The sequence below is a fragment of the Columba livia genome, chromosome 7 (genome assembly GCF_036013475.1).
Source record: "Columba livia isolate bColLiv1 breed racing homer chromosome 7, bColLiv1.pat.W.v2, whole genome shotgun sequence".
Classification (NCBI taxonomy): Eukaryota; Metazoa; Chordata; class Aves; order Columbiformes; family Columbidae; genus Columba; species Columba livia.
The window spans coordinates 36,729,954-36,752,521 of record NC_088608.1 but is presented as its reverse complement, the minus strand read 5'-3'; the positions used below and the strand labels follow the sequence as shown (position 1 = coordinate 36,752,521).

At 40.2% G+C, this 22,568-nt stretch overlaps 1 protein-coding gene across 3 annotated transcripts in view; it reads left to right on the top strand.

The window, feature by feature from the left end:
- CREB1 (cAMP responsive element binding protein 1) overlaps positions 1-20,993 on the top strand; it is a 34,407-nt gene extending 13,414 nt beyond the window's left edge. Inside the window, exons 2-8 of one of the 3 annotated variants that reach the window (XM_065069409.1) lie at positions 3,814-3,935; positions 7,265-7,411; positions 9,323-9,423; positions 12,194-12,336; positions 13,739-13,921; positions 15,321-15,471; positions 17,808-20,993. In XM_065069409.1, the coding sequence (XP_064925481.1) occupies positions 3,822-3,935; positions 7,265-7,411; positions 9,323-9,423; positions 12,194-12,336; positions 13,739-13,921; positions 15,321-15,471; positions 17,808-17,952 (984 nt within the window). In that variant the 5' untranslated portion in view covers positions 3,814-3,821 and the 3' untranslated portion in view covers positions 17,953-20,993. Of the gene's footprint in view, positions 1-3,813; positions 3,936-5,993; positions 6,096-7,264; positions 7,412-9,322; positions 9,424-12,193; positions 12,337-13,738; positions 13,922-15,320; positions 15,472-17,807 lie in introns of those variants that run through there. The other 2 variants (XM_065069412.1, XM_065069410.1) reach the window with 2 other exon arrangements.
- Positions 20,994-22,568: the final 1,575 nt, after the last annotated feature.

Here is a 22,568-nt window from a genome sequence, read left to right as displayed (position 1 = left end):
GTGGTGTTTGGGAAAGGACTGCCACCAGCTTGTTTCTCCAGTATAATACTAGCTCTTTTGAACTAATAAAGAAAATTGTGTATTATATAAAAGTCACGAGTTAAACCGTCTCTAACCAGGTAATCTCATCAGCTTTCTTAACCTGTGTTCAGAGTTCATAGCCAGGGTGTTTTAGGCAAGCAGATTCTGGTTTTCCAACTCTGGTTTTTAATAGCTAACTGTTTTGTGGTGTGTTTTTTTTTTCAGTTAGTTTCGTTTAGAATACATGGTTCAAGATGAACTACAGCAATTACTCATTTTTTTCTCGAAGCGGGGGGTGTGTGCTCTCCTGATGAGATGGAAAAGTAGCCCAGAAGCAGGGAGGAATGAGGAGAAAATGGGCTCCCCCTGCTCCCTTATGTCTTCCCTGCCCCAGACACTTGTTCCCCACCAGGACCCTCTCAGATCCTCGTCTCCGTTCCAGGGGTCCTGCTGTGGTGGCTGCCGGGGAGATCACAGCCAGGGAGCAGAGGGCAGGAACAGCAAAAAGAATGGGGTGGCGGGGGGGCCTGAGCACCCGGAAGAACAAAATGACACTGGGGTACTGGACAGCAAAGCCCATCTAGACTATGAGTATAGGAGAGCTTAGACATGAGGTGTAAAGGTTGGCATTCATTTGTATGTGCGAGGACCTTAAAGTTTCAAACCAACATAATTTCAGCTGTTGCACAGTAAATTTCAAGAACTAATTGCAATTAATAACCTTAATTTCAGCTGTCGTGGTCTTATATGTATACACGACTTAATAAATATTTATGTTCTAGGTGCCTGGTCTTGTATATCTTGACAATCATACTGTACTGTTAAAGCAAATATGAAGTAATCAGTGTATCTGGAATATGATGTTGTGATGCTCAAAAATCTCATTCCTTCTTTTTCTCACAAGTTACTGTAAACAGTGGTAGTGAAGTTATTAGAATACAAATCCTGTGATGTGTAAGTGCAAGGTAAATGGAACCGAATTCAAGAGGACTTAGAACCTGCAAGTAACATGAGACTAAGAACTTGTCCAAAACCTGCAAATTGTGTTGGAAACTCACTTCAAGTGCATGTGTCGAGATGTAAATCTTGCAGGAAGCTCCCTGCGTTGCTTGGTGCTTATTATGTCTATGTTAGGAGGAGGTTTCTTTTAGGTGTTTGCAATCATGTTAAGAATTTGATTTCCAAAATGTTGGTGCTGTAGAGGAGGGCGCACCTCAAACAGTTGATGCTTTTGCTGGTTACATATGCAAAAGAGGATACAAGTGTGTAAACTAAGCTCGTAAAACCAGAGGTCCTTTGCTGAATAGCGTGTGAGAGGATTGGAAATTCTTCCTAGGAAAACATTGCATTTATCAGCAAGAATTTGGCAATATATTCCTTTGCAAACATTGCTAAATACCTGATTCAAGAGACCCCTCACTCGCACTTTTTGTCTATTTCTAATCCCATTTGTATAGCAATTGACTCCATATTGGAGTCACAGTTTCCATCCGCAAACAAAAGCATTATTAGTTTTGCAACTTCCTTGAATTTGTAGCGGGCAGATTGCTTTTTAAAATTCTTTTCAGATACTTGCTGGGAGATGTTGCTGGTACAAAAGATGTGCTCCCCAAATGGTTCCAATGAGGTAGTTCTTTTGGCTGGAGTCATCATGATACATCCACAGGAATGGGGAGAAAATTGTTGATTGCCTTACTTTGGACAGAATGGCTGATACTTGCAAAAAAGTGATAAAGATACCTCTTTAAAAATGATAAAAATCAAAGGGAAACCTGTGGTAGTCTGGTTTGCAGCTTGTACTTCTGGACATGCAGGATACTAAAAAAAATTTGGCGTGCAACATGGAGGACTAAGACTTAAAATATAACTTGTGTGTTAAAGTTGGGTTAGAAAACCACTTGAACTGTTGTCATTAATGAAGTCTTTCAGAACTGTTTAGTAATGTATATTACAAATAGTAAGAGCGCATGCATTTTGTTTTGTATTTTCTGGAAGATAAAATGCGACATGGAGAAGACTTGGCACTATAGGAAAAAACGGGGTTATATTTGCATGGACAGAGGCAATTCTTGGAATTTTTATAAAAATTGTAATGTCTGCACTACTTAACATGCAGTGAGCTTACAATTAATTTCTTTTGTGGTCAGTTTACCAGTATAGACATATAGGTATTGTTTATTTGTGAGCATTTGTCGGGCTATTACCTGGTTCATGTGGGACAAAAATTGTGGCAACAGGGAGAGGCACAACAAATTTCCAGGTGCTTAGAAGAATTTAATTTGCTTTTTCAAAAAATTTGTAAGTTTTCTTTCATTGTTTGTTTTTAAGGAATACCAGGCTTAATTATTTTCCTTCTTTTCATTTCCTAAGAGTTTGTTTCTAAACTGATGTTGGAACTAAACATTTGGTACTTAAACATCTCACTGTTCAAACACACACACAAAAGCTCATTCGAACAGTCACTTTCAATACTGAATATACAGATTTTGATTTACATGCATTGACTTCCTTTTAATGTGAGATGCAGCTGCTACTTTGAAATGCTGTTCTATCTCTGTTGATTAGCAGTGGCTTATTGCAAGACAGATATTTCATGTTACACTCAGGGCTGAAGTGTGACTCTGCTGGTTTAGGCAACACATCTCCAGAGAGTATTATCTCTCCTGTGATACTGACGTATAGTTTGCATGGAAATGGAAGTTTCTCTGACTTCATGTTTAAAATGAAATGTCCCTCCAGCTCTGAAGAGAGGTGTGTGCTGCCCTAGGGCAGCCAGAGGACCCAGGAGGTTGGGCAGCACAGAATTAGTATTGCGGATATGGAGGCAATATCCATTCTTAATCTTCGGTATTTGGAGTCTGTATAATGCAGTGGTATTGCTGTATCACTGGTGGGAGCATTTCTTTGTATTTTTAATGTATTAAATATTTTCATATGAGTATTTAAAGAAGAACTGCAAAGTAATTCTCACAGATCAGTGCCAAACTTAACATTGATTGCACTCAGCCTGCATGCACGGGTTTGGAAGTTATGCAACCTCTTTTTATAGAGTTGTGTGTTGTGGTGATCGAGGCTTGCTAGTTATTGCTTAGAAATGTAAGTGTGTTAGGAGCTATATATGATATAAAACTTAGGTCTTGCCAAACTACTATATACCTCTAAATATAACAATATTTATTTCCAGTAAGGTTCAAGTAGGAATGGCTTCCACCATTATGTATAATGACTTCAAAACTTCCTAGTAGGAAAGACTGAAGTTGCTGTGACGTAGGGCCATATACAGCCTGGCCGTGGAAAGAATTTGCATGGAGATGGTGCGTTTTTAGTTCAGATAGAAAGCGGTTGAAAACTAAGTGCCCAGCACAGAAGCAATTGCAATTGTTTATCTGCAAAGCGCACTTGCGGGAGAAGGGGGGCGGCAGCCGCGCACATTGTCACCGGGCACCGAGGGAGCCCCGTCCCGATCCCACACTGCAGGGGTACGGGATCATCCTAGTGCAACTGCTCAAGCCATTTTTTTTTGAGATGAGCATGACGCTTTTTTTTCTGATCTCATTGTTGGAGGAGACCGGACCTGTTTTTCAGAAACATTACACGCAGAAAAATCCACCTGAGGCAGACACCTGGCATGAAAAAAATTTGCCTGAATGCTAGTAGTTTGGCAACATTATAATAAGCGAATGAAAATAGTATGTAGTAGTGGGAATTGAGCTGCAGTGATTGCTGCCAGATCCACCAAGAATAATGGACTTGCATACCAACCCAGACTTATGACAAATATTGTGATTGTAGGTAACTAAATGACCATGGAATCTGGAGCAGAGAACCAGCAGAGTGGAGATGCAGCCGTTACAGAGGCAGAAACCCAACAGATGACAGTACAGGCACAACCACAGATTGCAACGTTAGCCCAGGTATAAAATCATACGGTGTAATAGTTTTACCTATTGGATAATTTTTTAAAGAGGGATAATGTCTGCTCATGGGCCTGAGAGAAGGTTCCATTGATACGATTTGAAACAGGTGCTATGTTATAGTTCCTTTGATATTTGTCTTCACATTTTTAAACCAGTAGAGATTTTTAACTTCCCGTCACACTAGGCTGTGTTAGTTCTGAAGTGTGTATGTGTGTAAACTATAATGTTAACAGAATAATGAATGAAAATATTTATAGCATTCATTACCACAACCATACCACTGAAAGGTATTTTTTTCAAAACATGTAATTTACTGTCTTTTTTTATATTGACTGGATTGTTGTGCTGTTATGTTTTCTGTTAGAAACTTGTTTGTAGCAGTCAGTAATTCTGAAGAAAACAAATTGAAAATATAGATAAATAATGTGGCAAATACAACATCTTATCAGATGGGATTAATATTATAAACATTATAATCAAGTGGAAAAAACAGGCATTTGACAGCTCATGTTATCCTCATCTCCATAATATGACAGATTTTGTGGCTGTTTAGAGGGACAGTAGTATATAATTTACTAGCCCTAAATTATTTTGGAGACACAAGAAGTGCTATTCCAGCTACATCTCTAATTTGGAATGTAGTTTAATTCTTGGATACACTGATGGTTGGCAGAAGCAACCAGATGAGTACAGAATCTGTCCAGCTCTCTTCTGCAACCATTTTGTGTTAAAACTATTTGTCATCTACAAAGAACGAACATGTCTTTTAGAACTCGTAGTTTGGGGAATTGAGTGTCTTTAAGTGGCATGAGTGCTAAATCACTTCCCATTTTATAAATGATTAACGTCTTTTTGAAGTCATTATATCTTTTGGAAAACCAGGGGTAGTACACTTCCATTCAAGTGATAGTATAGGGCTTGTAGCTGTTGGAATGCACAAGGTGATTTTGTTGAGTGTGAATTTCGAGGCCACCGGCTGCCCCGCACCAGCTGCCTCTTTGGGCAGTTTTCTCACTGTCTAACTTAGGCACAGGATGTAGGTGGTGTGAATAACACTTTGGTGTGAACTGAGTGCAAGTAGTTTATTTCTCTTGCAAAACCAGTAAACCGCTTCTCACTTGGGATACATTAAGGTTTAGTCCGGAGAAGCAAGGATGTTTTCAATTCATGTGCTAACATACTAACCTCCAGGTAGCTGAACTTAGAGGTATGTAGTGGGTTGAATGTACTTTACTTGATCAAAATTACCCCAGTACTCAAAAGAGAATTTTTTCCAAGTAAGAAAAAGCTATGGTTAAAATCCATGTGAACCACAAAGTAGTATGTTATATTTTTCCTAATTTCCTCTGTTGTCATTTACCGTATTATTTGAATGTTAACTTTTCCCCAGGCTTTATATTCCTTGTGGAGGTGATATAACAGACTAAACATAATTTCTGGTCTTGTTCACATCAGTGTTGCATTATTGTATTTTTAAAATATGAAGTGGTGGTGTTTGGCATTAGGGAGTGCCCTCAGAGGCTTAGCAAATCTCAATACCTAATTATGTCAATTTAATTCTTTCATTATCTTTTGTAAGGTCACCCCTCTTGTAAGCTTTAGTTTAATTGCTGCGTTTTTACTGAGTTCAGGGTAGTTTTCAGAGTCAAAAGAAAACTCGTTCCAGTTCCACAAGGTATGAGTCAGAGACATCTGCGGAAGTTGCACTCTGCTGTTGGCTTAATCCAACCGCAGAGTGGCCTCCAGTTGATCAGCTCTGCTGTCTTTGCCAAGGACTGTTTAGTCAGACATGCATTATTAAAAAGGTCGCTTGGTAAAGGAATATAATTTGCCAGAGGAAATGGTGCTCATGTTAATCTCAGCCCCGGTTTCTCTCAGATGGGAGTTAAGTACTGCCGTGTAACGCTGCAGCCATTTTCATGAAAAAGGAAGGTAAAGGCAAACACAAATTTGGGGATTAGTGACAGACAGCTGTGGAGGAGAAAGGTCTACATGTAATTCCTCTCGATTTTGTTGTTAAGCAAGATTTCCTTGTAAGTGGCGGATGTTTATGGAAATTCAGAGATCAGCTGCTGCAGCTTTTTGAGAACCACGTGTTCACGGGGACAGCAGAGGATTTACTTGTGCATCTGGTACAGAGCAGCGCTTTGAAATTAGGTAGGACAGCACTGCAGCTCCTTCTCACATCGCAGCTGCGTGGATCGGATTTATTGAAAATGCCATTGAACACTGGAGGATTGTTAAATTTTCCAGAGTTGGGTGTGTAGGAGAAGGCCGGCTAGTCAGCGCCCCATGACCAGGCTGTGGTCTCCAAGAGCTCACGTTTGCCCACAGTCCTTCCCCAAGGGCTGCAATGCTGCGATTCAGGTGCAGACCGAAGGCTGCGTGCGCAGGTACGGCAGCCCCAGCACCCTCCTGCCTTTCAGAAGCCCCCAGGAATGAACACGTGCATCGTGTCGCTGGCCTTCCCCGCCTGACGTGACCAGCTTTGTGGGGCTGTTGTTCTCCTCGGAGCCTGAGCCCCTGCACAGGACACGTGCAGTGGTGCACGCAGTGCTGATGTGCTGTGCTGAAGGCACTAGCGTGTCTCTGTTGGCATAGACATTATGCCTACAGGTCTGGGCTGGAGAAACAAAGTTGTGGTTAGGAACTGGGGGTTTAAAACACGGGCCATTTTTCCTCACGGAAATAACTCTAAGACTAGAGTTTGTGTCCACCTGTTACACCGAATCACAGTAACTGCCTACAAGCCATTTGTTTCCACTGCAAACCCATGGGTTTTCTGTCTGAACACGCGGTCAGTTCTCTTCATTTAAATGGACTTTGCCAGCAACTCAATATGATTTAGTCTCTAGAAAGTCTGAAAGGTATGACTCCCTAAAAATTTCAACTTCTTACATCTAGCAAACACTTTGCATTCTCTTGAGTGAGAACAAAAATAGCTCCACTCCCATATGTTTCTGCCTTTGACTCAGCAGTGTCTGTAGGAGTACACCCAAGTCCTAGCAATGTCTAACCTAAGTAAGCAAAAGGTAATAAGATGTTTTATTAAGTTACCTCAAAATAGAGGCAGTTGTGTTTTTCTCATTCTGCTCAGTGGTTTTACAAGTGATGTTTTGAGCCTGCAGAAATTGTGCATTAGATTAATTTGTAAAGTAGGTCAGATGTTGGGCTTAGGCAGTTCAGGGGGGTTTATATTACGTTGAAACATTTGGGTCATCTAACTGAGGTCTAGAAGAGCCATAATGCTTCACCAGAAAGTGTTCTTGATAGCGAAATAAGATTTTGAAATAACCTAATTTGTGCTCACTGTCTCTTCTTTGCAGGTATCTATGCCAGCAGCTCACGCAACGTCTTCTGCGCCCACGGTGACCTTAGTTCAGCTGCCCAATGGGCAGACGGTTCAAGTGCATGGAGTAATTCAGGCAGCCCAGCCATCAGTTATTCAGTCTCCACAGGTCCAGACAGTTCAGGTACTGACTGAAGAAATTCTTAATACATCGACTGGGCCTTCACTGATTTCTAATGTGTTTGTGTCCTGGATTGTGTTTTTGCTTGTATGAACTTCAAGACCATGTTGGAGGCAAAATCTGTACAGTATTTGGTACACTCTGACTTTTTTTTCTGTTCTGGTTTAACCACCGTTCACTTTCAAACGTTTCTGAGTTTCATTTCCCTCTAGAATTTGGTCGGTAAGTTTAACAGCTTCCCTTTTTTTCTTTCAGTATTTATCTACTTTTTCTCTCTACTGTGTAAGAGTTCATACTATTCTGAAGTGAACAAAAGGGATTTTTTAAAATGTAATCTTTAATAATTAATGAGGCTGATATTCTGGGATGAGAGCCTTTGTTACTTAGAAAACATTTGCATTGGTTTACAAAACAGATGTCTGTTTGTTAATGGTCCTTAAAATAAACCCATCAGTCCTCATAAAAATGGTTTTAAAATTTGCCTGTTGAGTGTTGTTTGCTTTGTAAAGCCGTAGGTTTTTTTATCTTCCTTAAAGCAAGACAGATAATGCAATATTATGATATACCTTGAAGAAATAGGAGACAGTCAGAAATCTTGAAAACCTGTAACTTTGGTTTTTTCAGCCGTTTCAAGCCCAGCGTTACTGAACACAGAAAGACAAATTGCTTGGTGTACAGCAGCAACGTACAGCAAGGACTGTACATCATTCCTTTGCCATTAGTACACTGAGCTCAAGAAAAGGTTTAATTTTGAAAAGTAGAAACTGTGCCTATTGGAAATAGATGTTTAGCTAGGTACTATTTTAAAAAACAATAAGGCATGCATAATTCAAAACTAGGCCATTCTGATAATAATCTTTCTTTGCTCCTTGTCATCTCCTACCATCCTCAGCCATTGGAGTCAAAAGTTTAGAGTTTTAATCAATCAGAGGTGAGCAGTTTTTAGATAAGTGCACGAGTTCTTAGCCCAGGGGTGGAAGATAAGAGCCTGACAGTGAAACCACGCTTGGAATTCACCTGGCTCAGCGCAAAGCCAGAAGTGTTTGGAATGCTGCGATAGTCAAAGCCAGGTAGTTCAGAGTCAGCCTTGGACCTGTTCAGGCCCCCTGCCTGATAACTGGGAGGTTTGGGTGCCAGCAAGATTTGGAGCCTGGAGGAACCCTCCCTACAGCGCATAAAATACCGTGCTGTGAGCTCTGTTTGTCACACAGGCATTTCTCTCTTCACCAACTATCATTAGCTTTTGTATATTTGTCACATGAGTACAGCCTTTTGGAAAACAGTCTCTGTTTTTATGGATTGGAGATGTTTTTACATTCTTGGCACACTTAAAATTGTTGAAATGTGATTGATATAGAAAGATTTTAGATTTATTTCATAAATCTTTGTCTTTTTTGAGCACAGATGTTCAGAATTGCAGCACTGCATTATCTTTTAGCATCTTTATGCATGACATTTTCCTGACAAGTTCCACCCAGAAAGGCAGTCTCTCTATAACATATCTACCCAATTATTTATAAAACACTGTTTTTCAACCTAGGTATTGTGTTCTTTGTTTCCAAACGTTTCTGCTATCTTAATTTGGTTTTAGTTATTCTCTCCATAAAATTCACTAAAAAAATCTTTCCTTGTTTCCTTAAATTTGATGGAAACAAGGAATCATGGAAATCAAAAAGTGTATGGAATTAATGTTTATATTTTCTTATTTAAATTACAAAGGACACTCTCATGGGCAGTGGTCATTCTTCACTGGATCTGTTAACTAAACGGCACGCCATTTCTGTTCATTGCCTAGGTAGAAGCACTATAAAATACTAGCATCGTACTGTTTTTTGCAGGGTGACAACATTTCCTTAAAGTAAAGACACTGGAAATGTCTTTATTGTTAAGTTTGATTGTTGTTCTTACTTACAGATCTCCACTATAGCAGAAAGCGAAGATTCACAGGAATCAGTAGACAGTGTCACAGACTCACAGAAACGACGAGAAATTCTTTCCAGACGACCCTCCTACAGGTACGAAGGTTAAACCAGAACCATTTCGCTGGATGGATGCATAGAGAAACAGTGTGATTGTATAGTTAATTTTAGATTTACCATTTAACTGAAATCTCTTTCTGCAACGTCTTTCCGTGGAATAGGATGTAGAGATAACAAACAGGAGGAAGAAACCTCAGCTGTTACACTCAGTTAAGACAGAAATGAGCTGAGAATAAACTAATTGGCAAAATTTGTGAAACATTGAGGTATCATTGAGCTGGGTTCCTTAGAGATGGCTTTAGTGGATACTTAATGCATGAAATACACTGAAGCTTTGCAAGAAAGTGGCTTCTGTATAATCTGTAGTCTGCAAAAAATCAGCTCTATTGTTTTTCATTATTGTTGAAATGCTAGCAGCAATCAAACTTAATTCCTTTCTCCCATGAGACTTTTGATGAGCATGTGGTGTTCTGTGGCTCAGAGACAACTTCTGCTTGAGCAAAACTGCTTGTTTTTAAGAAGCCAGGCTGTGAGTTGAATGTAGTGATAGGCATCTAGTATCTTGTCACGGCAAATGTTTCTGTGGTAACATGGGGTAAGGTGCTCCTTCACATGCTGTTAGTCTTGTGTTGCTTTATGTATTAAGCCCTTGCAAAGCTTTTTCTGGCTGTACTAAATCTCGCTTTTCGTTCTTAAAACGTGCTGAATAGCATTAAAGAACAGCTCTGGCTTTCAGCGGGTTTTAAGTGACCTGTGGGTTCCTGCAGCTTCAGAAAATTCAGGTGCTCCTTTTTTCTTTATGAGCATAGCCTTAGAAATATAAACTAGACTCTAGGCCTGAGCGTATCTCACCTGTCTTTGTTTTTTTAGCACTCGCAAATAATTTTCTACCTTTTCCAGCAGCCTTGAAGGCTGTTCTGCTGAAGGGAGTGAAAATCATTGCTGACGATCCCTAGCTATAATAGATCTGGGAAAATATTTTTGTTTGTGAGGAGCAGTGTTGCTGATGTCAAGGCTGCCACAGGCTTCCTTGCAGTCTGCTTCTGCAGCGAGACTCTTGCTTTTACTGTATATGGAAGAATGGCTGAATATTGTGAGACAACAGAGCTAAACAAACAAGCGGCGGAACTGAGAAGAGGGGACTTGTGCATGCTAACTGGTTGAGGGGGACGCCTTTGCCCGCACTGGCGGCACAGCACAGCCTCTGCCCTCAAGCCAGATCCTGGTGACTTTGTAAAACTTGTAAACGCAGCTCAGACTCTGGGCCAGGGAAGGAGTCACATCAGAACGGCCGAGCCAGACTACAGCTGTGTTTAGTGAGCTCCCGGCTGGCATTATTGAAGCTGTAACTGACCCCAGGGGTAGGTTAGGTACAGATAGGTTCACAGAATCGAAGAGCTAGAGCTGTACCTCAGCAACTCTACTTTGTTCCTGCCACTGAAGTGTATCCTGTGATGCCCATGTCAGAACGTAGCTCCTGCATTTGTAAAGCTGCCACCTTACCTTCTATCTTAAATCCATCTTTATGATGGTAAAGGTTGGTTTTAACCACCAGATCCCGTCTGACATGAGCTTAAAAAGCGGTGAGCTGTAGTTTCTTCTTTTCTATTTCGAGCTCCTCGCATTTTGTTCCTCATCCTCTCTGCTCTTTCTGTATTTTTTCATCTGTTTTGTCCGCTGGTTTTTCTGGTCTAACACCTAGATTGCAGACTCCCTGGACAGGAATTGTTTTCTTTGTCCAAGCGGTGCTTGGCACAGTGGAGCGCTTGTGCAATGCTGGGGTTCCTGCACGCACACGGAGTCAAAACAGCAACAGCAGAGCTCTGTTTGTCGAGTTGCTTAGCAGAGAGACTGCTCGTCCCAAATAGCTCCATACAGATGTGCTGGCTCCCAAACCCTTAGGACCCTTATTTAAGAAATGAGTGTTGTCTTGGAGCTTGGGGTCGGCAGCTGCGTTTGCTTCTTCACACTTTGAGTTCTAGTGATAGTCCGCAGGAGGACATGAGGAGAATTACAGAAATTTTGCCCTTTACCTAAGCAGTGTTTTGCCATGCCACAATATGCCAGCAATGAAAAGGGCTTGACAGTGCTCTGAGGGATGGCAGTTGGTCTAAACGATACAAATTGCAGTCATGTTCAGGGGGACCTGTAGCAGTGGTGTTTTAGCAGTTTTGGCTCTGGATAATTAACTTACAGAAGTAATTAAACAAACTGTGCTGATCTCACAGCTTTCCCAGTCAGGGCACCTGTAAATGTAACTGTGTGATTTCACTCAAACACTCGGCATTGTCTCCCAGGCAGGTGTTAGATTATAAAATGGTTGCTCTTTATAAGCATTTCTGCCAACTTCCTTTATACTGAGCCCTCTGGCTCAGGCCTTTACGGTTTCTGAAAATAAACGGTTCCCCTGACATAGTGAGGAGATAGGTTGCTACGTACGTTTGCTTTCTTCAAAGCTTCATGTGGCTAAAAGCAGGAAACAAGTGAAAACGGATGAGAGAAAACCATGTTTCTAAGAAAAAGGGAAGGTGGTGATAGCTGCATCTTGAGGTTGAGAAGAACGTGTGGAGAAGCACCTGGATCTTGTGTTGATAAGCACGGCTGTCTGTGCTGGCTCCTTTGCCCATCTGTGCGCGGCACTTTGTACAATCCTCTCCAATAAGAGTTTGAATATAGTGTGGGTTTTCCATTCTGCACCTGTATTTTCCTTGCTGCGCTTTTCACTTTTCTCCAGCGTTAAATAGACTTTTCCTCCCCCCCGCCCCCAATTTTTATTAAAATCTCTACAACACACTGTCTTTGCCAGAAAAATTTTGAATGACTTGTCCTCAGACGCCCCAGGAGTGCCAAGGATCGAAGAAGAAAAGTCTGAAGAGGAAACAGCAGCACCTGCCATCGCCACTGTTACGGTGCCAACTCCCATTTACCAAACCAGCAGTGGGCAGTACAGTATGTAGTCTGAATTTCTCAGTGGTGCTAGTAAGTGGGGATGAGAAGATGCAGAACTATTATTTCTATATAACTGTTTGGACTAGGACAAAACAGGAGGTGAAAATGAGGTTAATTTAGTGTGACTGATGACCGTTCCTTTTAAACACGTTCCTATTGTAAGTATTTGAAATGTTCAGTTAACTGCTTGCCAGTTAGTGCAGCTAATGCATCTTGAGGCAAAATATGAATTAACCGTAATGCTCTTATGAACTTCTTAATTTCAGGAACCAGATGAGATAATTCAGAAGTTTATTTTTTTCCTGGCAGATTATTAATCCTGGTTCACAAAATTGTAACCTCATTAATAGAAAAAACATTACAGTCTGCAATTTTATTTTTAGACAGTACTGGAAAAATAAGAGCTTCAGCAACTTTATTTAAACTATGTAATAACTATACATTTCTGTGTTTTCTATATTCATTAGAATTTATAGAGTGCTTTAACTTGGAGGAGTGGGGATACAGCAGTAAAGCTAGAATTCACACACGCTCTCATAGAAACACAGTATTAAATATGCAAAAGGAAGAAGGAACTACTTGTTTACACCTTTCTCTCAAAATCTCTTTAAAATTTTGTATCTCTGTTTACTCCTTAGCACTTTGCCAAATACCCCGCTTAATTTTGTTGAAACTGATGTGGTTAACTCTGCTTTCTTACCATCACTGTAAAATAATTGCTTGTGCAGATACTTGAGATTCTTGTGTGTCTGTGTGTAGGAACACAGTGAAATTCTGTAAAATCACAAATGATGCTGATGGCGCAGTACACACGCAAAAAAGTAAGACTGCTTGAAGAAAAAATTGCGTGAAACTGGACTTCTATGAATGAAAACAGCGCTAGGAAGGTGCTGAGGAAGCTGTAGAGAAGGGAGGATACAGTCAGAAGAAAAAAAATGCCAAAGCAAGAAGAAAGTGAAACACAAAATGGATAGAAACAGCAGCAGAGGAGACTGAAGGGCATAAAGCATGGAAGAGGAGAGGAAATTCAGATGGGAAGAAAGAAAGGACTGAGGAAAAGGTGTAAACCAACCAAGAAGAAAATCTTAACTAAGAAATTCAAAAGTATTCCCTGTGGGAGGGTTGTAGCTCCTCTGTGTGATTCTCTTTTGTCAGAGAAACTAATTTGTGTTTTAGGCTGTGGGGTTTGGCCCCCCCAGAAATATGGGTCTCACAAAAAATGGAAGACTTACTTCAAAAGCATTTCTTGAATGTACATTAAAGCCATGCATCTGATTTGAGGGGGTGTAAGGGTTCAAGGGATTGAACTTAGAACAGTAGTCTTCCATATGTAGGTTTAATATTGGAAGTTAATGAGTAATTAGTGTCTTAAATTCCGTGTCCTTTTCTTTTTTAATTTCAGTTGCTATTACCCAAGGAGGAGCAATACAGTTGTCTAACAATGGCACAGATGGAGTACAAGGTCTCCAGACGCTGACTATGACCAACGCAGCTGCAACCCAACCTGGCACCACCATTTTACAATATGCACAGACCACAGACGGGCAACAGATACTCGTACCCAGCAACCAAGTTGTTGTACAAGGTACAAGCTTCACAGCCAGTCATTCTGTATAGTGTTTTCTCCATGGCAGATCGAAGTTGACAACCTAACTCCTTCAAATGCGTCAGGAAACAAAATTAAGACCTTTGGCATAGATAAGTCTCCAAAATGAGTCAAGGAAATTCCAGGCAAAGCTCTTTGTTACATTATCTTGGAGCCATTCCCTTCAGATTGATAAAATTATGGATGTTTTGGGTTTACTCCTTAAACAATATATTTATTTTTGGCTTTCCACGCTCTATTTCCTGCATTTTGTCCACATGATTTTTTTAATATGTTCTGGAAAAACTCATACCATCTTAGAGTTCTGAGCTCTCCCAGTTATCTACAAGAATAATAAATATAAAGCAAAGCATTAAAGTTAGGAAAGAAGGCTGTTTGATATATTCTTTCTACAAGGACACTTTAATTTATTAGTAATTTTTCCCCTTTTCAGTTACGAGTCATAATTTCTTCTTCTTGTGGCTTTTGTAACTCGTCACCAAGTACTTAATCATTGAGTCTTAGAATCGTAGAATAATTTAGGAAAGTGCATTAGAAGAGATCATTTAGTCTAGCCCTCCACTTCGAGCAAGCAAGGCTAGTTCAACTTAGAATAAGTTGGTGTTTATAATTGTATTAAAATACATGTTTGGGTTTATTAAAAATTGGGAGGCCATTAAAAATATGTTTATTAAAAATAACAGAAAAATGTACCTCTGCTTTTATGGTTGTAAAGCAGGTGATTTGAAAGTTTTCCAGTGAAGAGGTCTCCAGCCATCAGTGAAAATAAATAGCTGAGAAAAACAGTATTGATGCATTGATCCCCTGTTTTTTGTGCTCTTAAGGACGTGTGATTTCTTTAGGTGGTGTCATATTTTTTAATGAGCTCAGGCAAATACAACACACTCCTACATTACAGTAAACACACAAACCCAAGACCTAGTTCATTCTAGAGAAGCGGTGAAGGTGAGTGCCTGGCTTGCGCTGTCTCTCTCTTTGTGGAGTAAATGCTACATTTCTACACCCTTTTTTCTGTGCCAAATACTTACACGTGCAGTTTCTCCTTTTGCAGACGGACATTTGGAGCATAGCTAGAAATACCATTTGCCATCCTTCATCTTCTTAAAACTGCTAAAACTGCCCAAAAACCAGAGAACTAAAAATAAATGTACTAAGGGAGGAAGAAAGAAGACAAATCAAGTTGCGAAGCACAAGTGAAGGCTTCTTCAACGGGAATGCCCAAAACCTTGCACACATTAATAAACTAAGGCTGAGGTAGCGATGATGACCCAGAGGATGGTCATTCCTCCCGTCCTGCAGCCCAGAGCATGTGGTTAGAGGGATGACTTCTGCCCTTTGCCGTCACCAAACTGACACGATGTTCCCTTGTGTCTTTCAGCTGCCTCAGGAGACGTGCAGACCTACCAGATCCGCACCGCCCCGACCAGCACCATCGCACCCGGCGTCGTCATGGCCTCCTCGCCAGCACTTCCCACCCAGCCGGCAGAAGAGGCCGCGCGGAAGAGAGAAGTGCGTCTAATGAAGAACAGGCACGTACTTTTAGATCGCTTTTTTTCCTAGCTAGCTCTGCATAGAACTAGAGTGTTAAGCGCTAAGAATCCTGATCTTTTTTAGTCATTTTATTAAATGCTTTCTGGAGAATTTGCCTTTAAATAAAGGTGCAAAGCAAAGAAGCGCATCTGCTAATGCCATGAATTGTGACTATGAAACCTTAAGTAAAGGTGTCAGACTCATTCTGTGAGTTACATGTGTTGGTTTGTTGCCATAAGGAAAAAAGTCATTGGCGGGGGTCTTGTACGACTGCAGGTATGTTCTTAAAAACCCCAAGGTGAGTTGAGTTTTTAGTGTTAATATATTAACGTGGTTTCCTTGCCTTGCCTTTTGGGTTTTCTCCTCTAGAGGCAGAAAGACTCAAGGAGAGGCTAAAGGACCTAAATGACCCAATGCTTGTCGAGGGACTTCAATGAAGTAAATAATGCTGAACAGCAGAGTTCACTTTTTAAAAAATTTTTTCTACAGGATGTCACCATCTCCCTTTTTAATATATTTTTCTGATATCAGTGAATAGTAGATTCACCCTTTCAAGCTTTGCATTTGAGAAAAAAATTAATTAGTATTCCAAATCCCCTCATTTAGTCAGCAGTCTTTCTCCAATAAAAGAAAGCTTTTGTGTTTTGGAAATCCAAGAGAAACAATGGGGAATTACCCCCACTTGAGTTAAATTGACAGCTTTTGCAACAGTATCATGTCTGTCGGGCTTTTAGCCTGCCTGCTTAATAGATATTTGCAAATCTAAGCTCCGTAGCAAAGCAGGGGAGAGGGGTATAAAGAGGCAGATGGTGAGGTGGTACTTGTTGGAGGATTATAGCATAAATATTCATCGATATTATTGTGCAAATTCTCTGTGTAAATTTTACATTTTAAAAGCTCTTTTGTAATTCAGTATAACTCTAGCTGTTCATAAGGAACAACTAATGCACGCAAACTTGAGGTTGCTCAATATACAGCCCAAGCTGGCACAAAAATCACAAAAAGAAAGAAAAAGTTGTCACCCAAGAAGACAGGTTGGTAGTTTGCACTGGGAGGCACTTCCTGATCCAGTTCTACTTAAATCTTATGCTGACACAAGTTAACAGCCCCAAATGGCTTAATTTCTAAATGTCTCCTATAGCCCACTGAAGTGCTGTATACATGTGAGATTGTATTTGTAGGAGTGACAAATCAATACCCGAGTCCTTTCAGGGCTTACAAACTAGGCTTTCTTCATCCTGTCTCATTTGTGGAGCTGAATTTAAAAAATTACTTTTAGAGTCTTCTTACCAGGCAGGTCTTGGAACAGACTGTTGGTTTTTTTTAACCTAGTACTACAACTATTATTTATCTAATAAGAGAAAGAACTGGGTTCAATTTTGGCCTCTCATTTCCCAGAACATCCGCTGCATTACCAATCTATGCAGTATTAGCAGTGAAGGGGCACTCAGACTCTCCTTTTGAAGCTGCTCTGCTTTGCACCTAAAGGTTCAGGGCAAGCAAGCGTGTGTGTTTACACAGATGTGCAGTGTGCTGCTCTGACAAGCTGCCTTCCAGGTATTTTTCAGTGGTCTCCTTGGTATGTTACCAACTGAGCTACAGCAAATCAGTCTTTACAAAGCAAGCTTTAAAAGTTTGTCTCAAGATCTGCCTCAGCACATTAACACTGCCATGTTCTTGGCATAGCAGACAAGGACTAAAGGGTTATATGGTTGCTAGTGTCTGTTTATTTTGTGATTTTTTTTAATTTGAGTAATTTATATTATCATTGCAGTGATGCAGACATTATTAGAAAAATGAAAGTATTGCTTGAGAGTGAATACATGAGTTCTCTAAATGTAGCTTTTTTTGCACCACTTGAACATCATGACCATTAGTATTTGGTTGGACTGCAGCAACGGGAAGAGTTAAGACTATAAAGAGATGAACAGATAAACATTGGTCTTATCTATGTTGTCATTGTCCATCTATTTATTATAATAAAAATCAACAAAATTATTGCAGCAGCGTTCAACTTGGCCTACAGGCTCTAATGTAAGTCCTGCAAGCAGAATTTTGTCATTGAGTAGGATCCTTTTCTCACAGAAGCAGAATTTCATTGGTGCTGGCTTACTGCGATCTACATGTTAAGACGATCTGTGGATCTTGAGTCTGTGTGATTTGTGAGAAACAATTGTTATTAATGCAACCTTTCTTCCTAACTTGCATTTCATAGTGATACCTCCATATTCTAAAAATGGCAGTACTAGGTAATAGGTTTGACCTGAAGAGTTAAGTAGCCCATTTCTGCAGGTAGTTGTTCTGGATTTGAATGGGTTTTCTTTTTGCTTTGCAGAGAGGCAGCACGTGAATGTCGCAGGAAGAAAAAGGAGTATGTGAAATGTCTAGAAAATCGAGTAGCTGTGCTTGAAAACCAAAACAAGACACTGATTGAGGAATTGAAAGCACTTAAGGACCTTTACTGCCACAAATCAGATTAATTTTGGATTCCCATTTTCACTTGTCCGGGTGGGATAGAGACTGGTTCTGGTTATACCCAGAAAGACAAAGTAAACTTTTAATTTTCTAAACATTTCTTTTTTTCTATGCGCAAAACTGCCTGAAGCAACTACAGAATATATTTCATCTGTGCTTTGCATCAAACTGTGAATGTTCAAGTACTTGCCTCCTCTTCTCCCCCTACAAGATTATTTTCATCATCAGTCTCAGCGTGAAGAAGAACAGACTTCTTTCTCATCTCCCCATCCTCTTCAAGGAGTTACAGTGGTCACTTGGGAAGTTACTGTGGGGAGGGTCCTTTTGTAATGATTTCAAGATTTTGTGCTGAGCTCTTTCCATTGCCTTAGAGACAGAGCCACCCCAGCCTCTTGGTCCAGAGAACTGTGGGCCACGTACGTGGAGCACGCGCGGTGCAATGAAGAAGCAATGGTTGCCAAATTGGTTTCAGGTATTCATTATGAACTGTAAAAATACACGGCTAAGCAGCATGCCAAAGGAAAGGCGCTTCACAGTCATGTTCTTGGTGTGGAGATCACGCACCTTTTCCGAACTAGCCCAGGAGGGCTTTTGTTTTGTAGTCTGTATTAAGCCCTCCTGGACTAGTGAAAACTTCTCCATCCCTCAGAAATGAGCTTCACTGCTCAGTTGTTGCTGCTCAAAGCTTATGTGTGCAAGTGTGTTCAACATCCTGAATGCACAAAAGGCAAACACGAGTTTGGTTAGGAAATTATATTCGTGTGGGAAAAGAATTCAGAATTTTAGAAGTACAATAGCGATGTTTAAAAAACAGTCATGTAATAAGCAAGGGTAACACATGAAAGCACTGCCTTTTGATTTGCAGAACAACTAAGCAGTTGAAGCGCGGCCAGCTCCACATACGTACTCACTGACGACAGTATAGCCTGTGTCCCAGGTCCTCTCAAGCAATGAGGTTATTTCTGTTCCCCTACCACTGTCTCAAGTAATGGAAATTATTGTACTCAATGGAAAACACCAGCCTGGTTTGCTAGATTCTTTTTCAAACTTTGAGGCTGCCTTCCATGTGTAAATTAAATTGCAGTATGACAACTGCCAGGACAACCTCAAATATTGAAGAGGACTTCAAACACAGATATTCCAACTTCTGCTTCGCAAGGGACAATATTAATTATTTGAAGCTGGCCAGGCTAGTTAAATTCTTAATTTATTCAGAGGATTTTTTCATGTAAAGGATCAGATATACCAAGTAATTTATTCCTGCAAGTAAAATTACTCACATGCCTCAGATGTTTGCCACATCAGGTTTCTTTGTACACACTGAGGAACCGTGATCTTTCCCAGATTGACATTGTTTAAAAGGTAGTTCATGTTCAAAAACAGCTCTGTACTAAGCATTAGGACTCCAGAAGAATCGTGCTCAAAAAGAACTTAAAAGAATGTCAAGAAGTCGTCCAAAAGAATGTGTCAAAAAGAATCATGTGCAGTTTGTTTCCTGGCCCTCTGAAGCAGTCTCTTGATACACTAGCTCGGGTCATTTGATGGAGTGAGTTTACTTTGGCTTATGGTCAAACTTTATGTATGAGAGACATATGAATAAGATTCTGGTCTGTACTAATGTCTTGCCTAGCAAAGTATTTGCTAATATTTTTTTCCCATTCACTCTGTTTTTAAGATGAACTTCAAACACAAGCTTCTGGAAGGTTACACAGTCAGTGTGATGTTAGAAGAGAAGAAGAACATTTGGAAGACTCTGGGCAGTTGAGTCTCAAACAGCTAAGCAGTATTAAAAGTTCTAGTTTTCTCATTTGAGAGGGCATTCCGTTTCCAAGAGACTTTAAAAGGAGCAGGGTTAAACTCGTAGCATTATTGTTAAATCTAGAGTTCTCAATAATGACGAATTATGTTTGTATTTCAGGAAGAAAACATAAGTATCGGAATTACGAAAGAATTAATTTTCACAAATGTTGAGGGGGGTTTACAAATTTTCTGTGTTTATCTGCCATAGAGAACTTTCATGTTTTTATTTAATGGAAGATGAATTTATTACTCTAGCAATGCAAATTTAAAGAAGACCCTAAATTTCCAGCAATGCTTTTATAAAAAATTCTCAGCTTCTTGAAGTCAGAGAACACAATCTCATACAACAGGTACCAGTTTTTCAGAACTAGTGCTGAAGTAGAAATGTCGGTAACGCAGGAGTCATTTCTTGTCAAACATGAAGCTCATAGTGGCTTAATTTACACAGTTATACACGGAATGGTTCCTCCAGCTGAGAAACCCAGAAAAGGCTGGATGTGCGACATCAAGGCTGTTTCTTTTGTAGAACCATCTGTGTGCAAAAACTTGAGGTTTTGCAGTGAACCTGACCCGAGAGCTGTTGCTGGTGGGTGATGTGCAGCGTCCAGCACTTGCTGATAGTCACTTGGTACAAAGCCTGGGAGCAGAATGGACCAGGGAGCCTAACCGGGTACCTGGATGGGGTTCTTCTAATACAGGGTTGGTGCAAATTTGTGTAGCAGTGAGAGGAGAACTGTGTTACCCGTTTGTCTGTGCGTGGGCTGGAGTGTTATTAGCCTGGACCTCATTAGCAATTAACGTTTCACTAAGAAAAAGAACGTTAAGTTTTATAGTACGGACGGATCTGCAGGAATCTTCATTATGCTGCACTGAGGATTTAGGGACTTGGATTTCTTTAATGGAAATTTTAAATGACAAGAATAAAATATGTATTAGACCAAGTACAGGGCTGGCTGCGGTTACCCATACATGCTTTATTATTCATATTAACCCAGGAAGGGAAAGAATATGACACAGGAATCCATTCATATGTTATCTACCAAGTAATGAGGTTGGGGTAATCAGCTTCTATAAACTAAGGCCATTTAGAAGTAGGACAGATATGCTGGCAGGGGAGAAGGAGGGTTAGTTTTATATCTCACGATGGTGAGTTTTCAAGAACCGATAGCCTGTTTACCTGAAGAGAGGGTTAGAAAGGGCTAGATTCATTATGTTCATAATAAACAAGAATTGATTTGAAATATAATTTTTGTAATGTCATTATTTTGCAAAACAACAGCACCGATCAGGCAGTTAAGATATTGTCAGAGGTGCTCTTTTAATTTAGATATTCTTGGAAAATACATATGTATAATATATGTACATATATATATATACACACAGTATATAATCTACAGCTCTGAGAGCTTTTAAGTCAGGAATGCTGAGTATTATAGTATATGGAGGTCAGAAAAAATTTTTACTTTTCTGTGTGTGTCTGGGTGTGTGTGGATGTGTATGCGTGTGAAAGCTTCCCCCCCCGCCCCAGTAGTTCTGGGCTGCATTATTCTAGCGCTTATTACTGGTTTGTTTTGTGCTGTTTCTCAGTTATCCATTTTTCGATAATTTTATTGCATCTTTCTTTGCTCTTGTGAGGTTTGTTTTTTTTTATGGATGGAGATTTTTGAAATGACATAAAGAGTCGTTTCACAACAACCACCACCCCCCAGAATAATTCACTTTTGTGCTTTTTCTCTTTGGCAGCTATATATCAAAGGCAAAACAATTGCAAAGGTTGTTAAGGTGTTGTTTTCTAAAGGAACCACTGGTAAGACTTCTGTTTTCCTCCTGGGGTAGTGGCGATGCATTTTTATTTAAGCAGCGATTTCACCAGAATCAGGTAGTTGCCAGCACCGTTGCTTGTATCTGAAAGCACAATTTTAGCTCGTCGGGACTGTACAGACACATGCAGGTCCTGGCTCTTCTGTAGTTGGTGTTTGCGTTGCAGAGCGCTGGCTTCTCTGGTACTTGTAGGTTGATCAGAAAATTGGTGGGGTGTTTGGGATCATTAAGAGGCTCAGGAAAACTAAAAAAAAAAAAGATTTAATAAGGAAAACCAGCCCTCATAGTTTCTGATCAAAATTTGTACTGCTCTTGTGGTTTTTAATCTGGGCTTCCAGTAGACTGCAGCTGCAAGTAGTCATCTGTTAGTGAAAACTGGCCTCTGCTTTTTTTAATAGGTTTTTAATTTATGACAGCCAGCCAGTGCTCTTTGTGGGTTAAAATAAAGACAAATCTCCCCATCAAAGCAAGTTCATTATCAGTGGTTGCAAATCTATGACAATTCACAGAGGATTTCTTTGGTTTTCTAAGACTCTGTTTTTAGTAATTTTTTCACCCCGAAGCTGGTTAGTGATGTAACATTTGCCAATGATCTAACCAAAAGGTCACGTATTTATTTTCGTTACACTATATTCTTTGTAAATGTTTAATTAAAACGTGCACTTTTAAGAAAAGAAAAGAGAGCAATTTTTGCTTAAGGAGCTCCCTGGCGCAATTGTTGCAAATCCTGCTGCCTGCACACAATTCAGTCCTCTCCTCACAGTTGACTCCCCCGCACATTTAACTTGCTGATCAGCACCTGGCGTCCAGCAGGCGTTACTGCAAAGTGGCAGGAGGCTCGAACTGGCAGGACCGAAGGCTGGAAAGAATTAAGTGTGTGGTGTCTCCGAGCAGCGTGTACAGGATGGATGGGAAATTATTTTTAGAATAGAACTAGTTCAGTGACCCCAAGTGGCGAAGGGAGGTTAATTTGGAAGGAAGGCGAAACTATTTTTCAGTC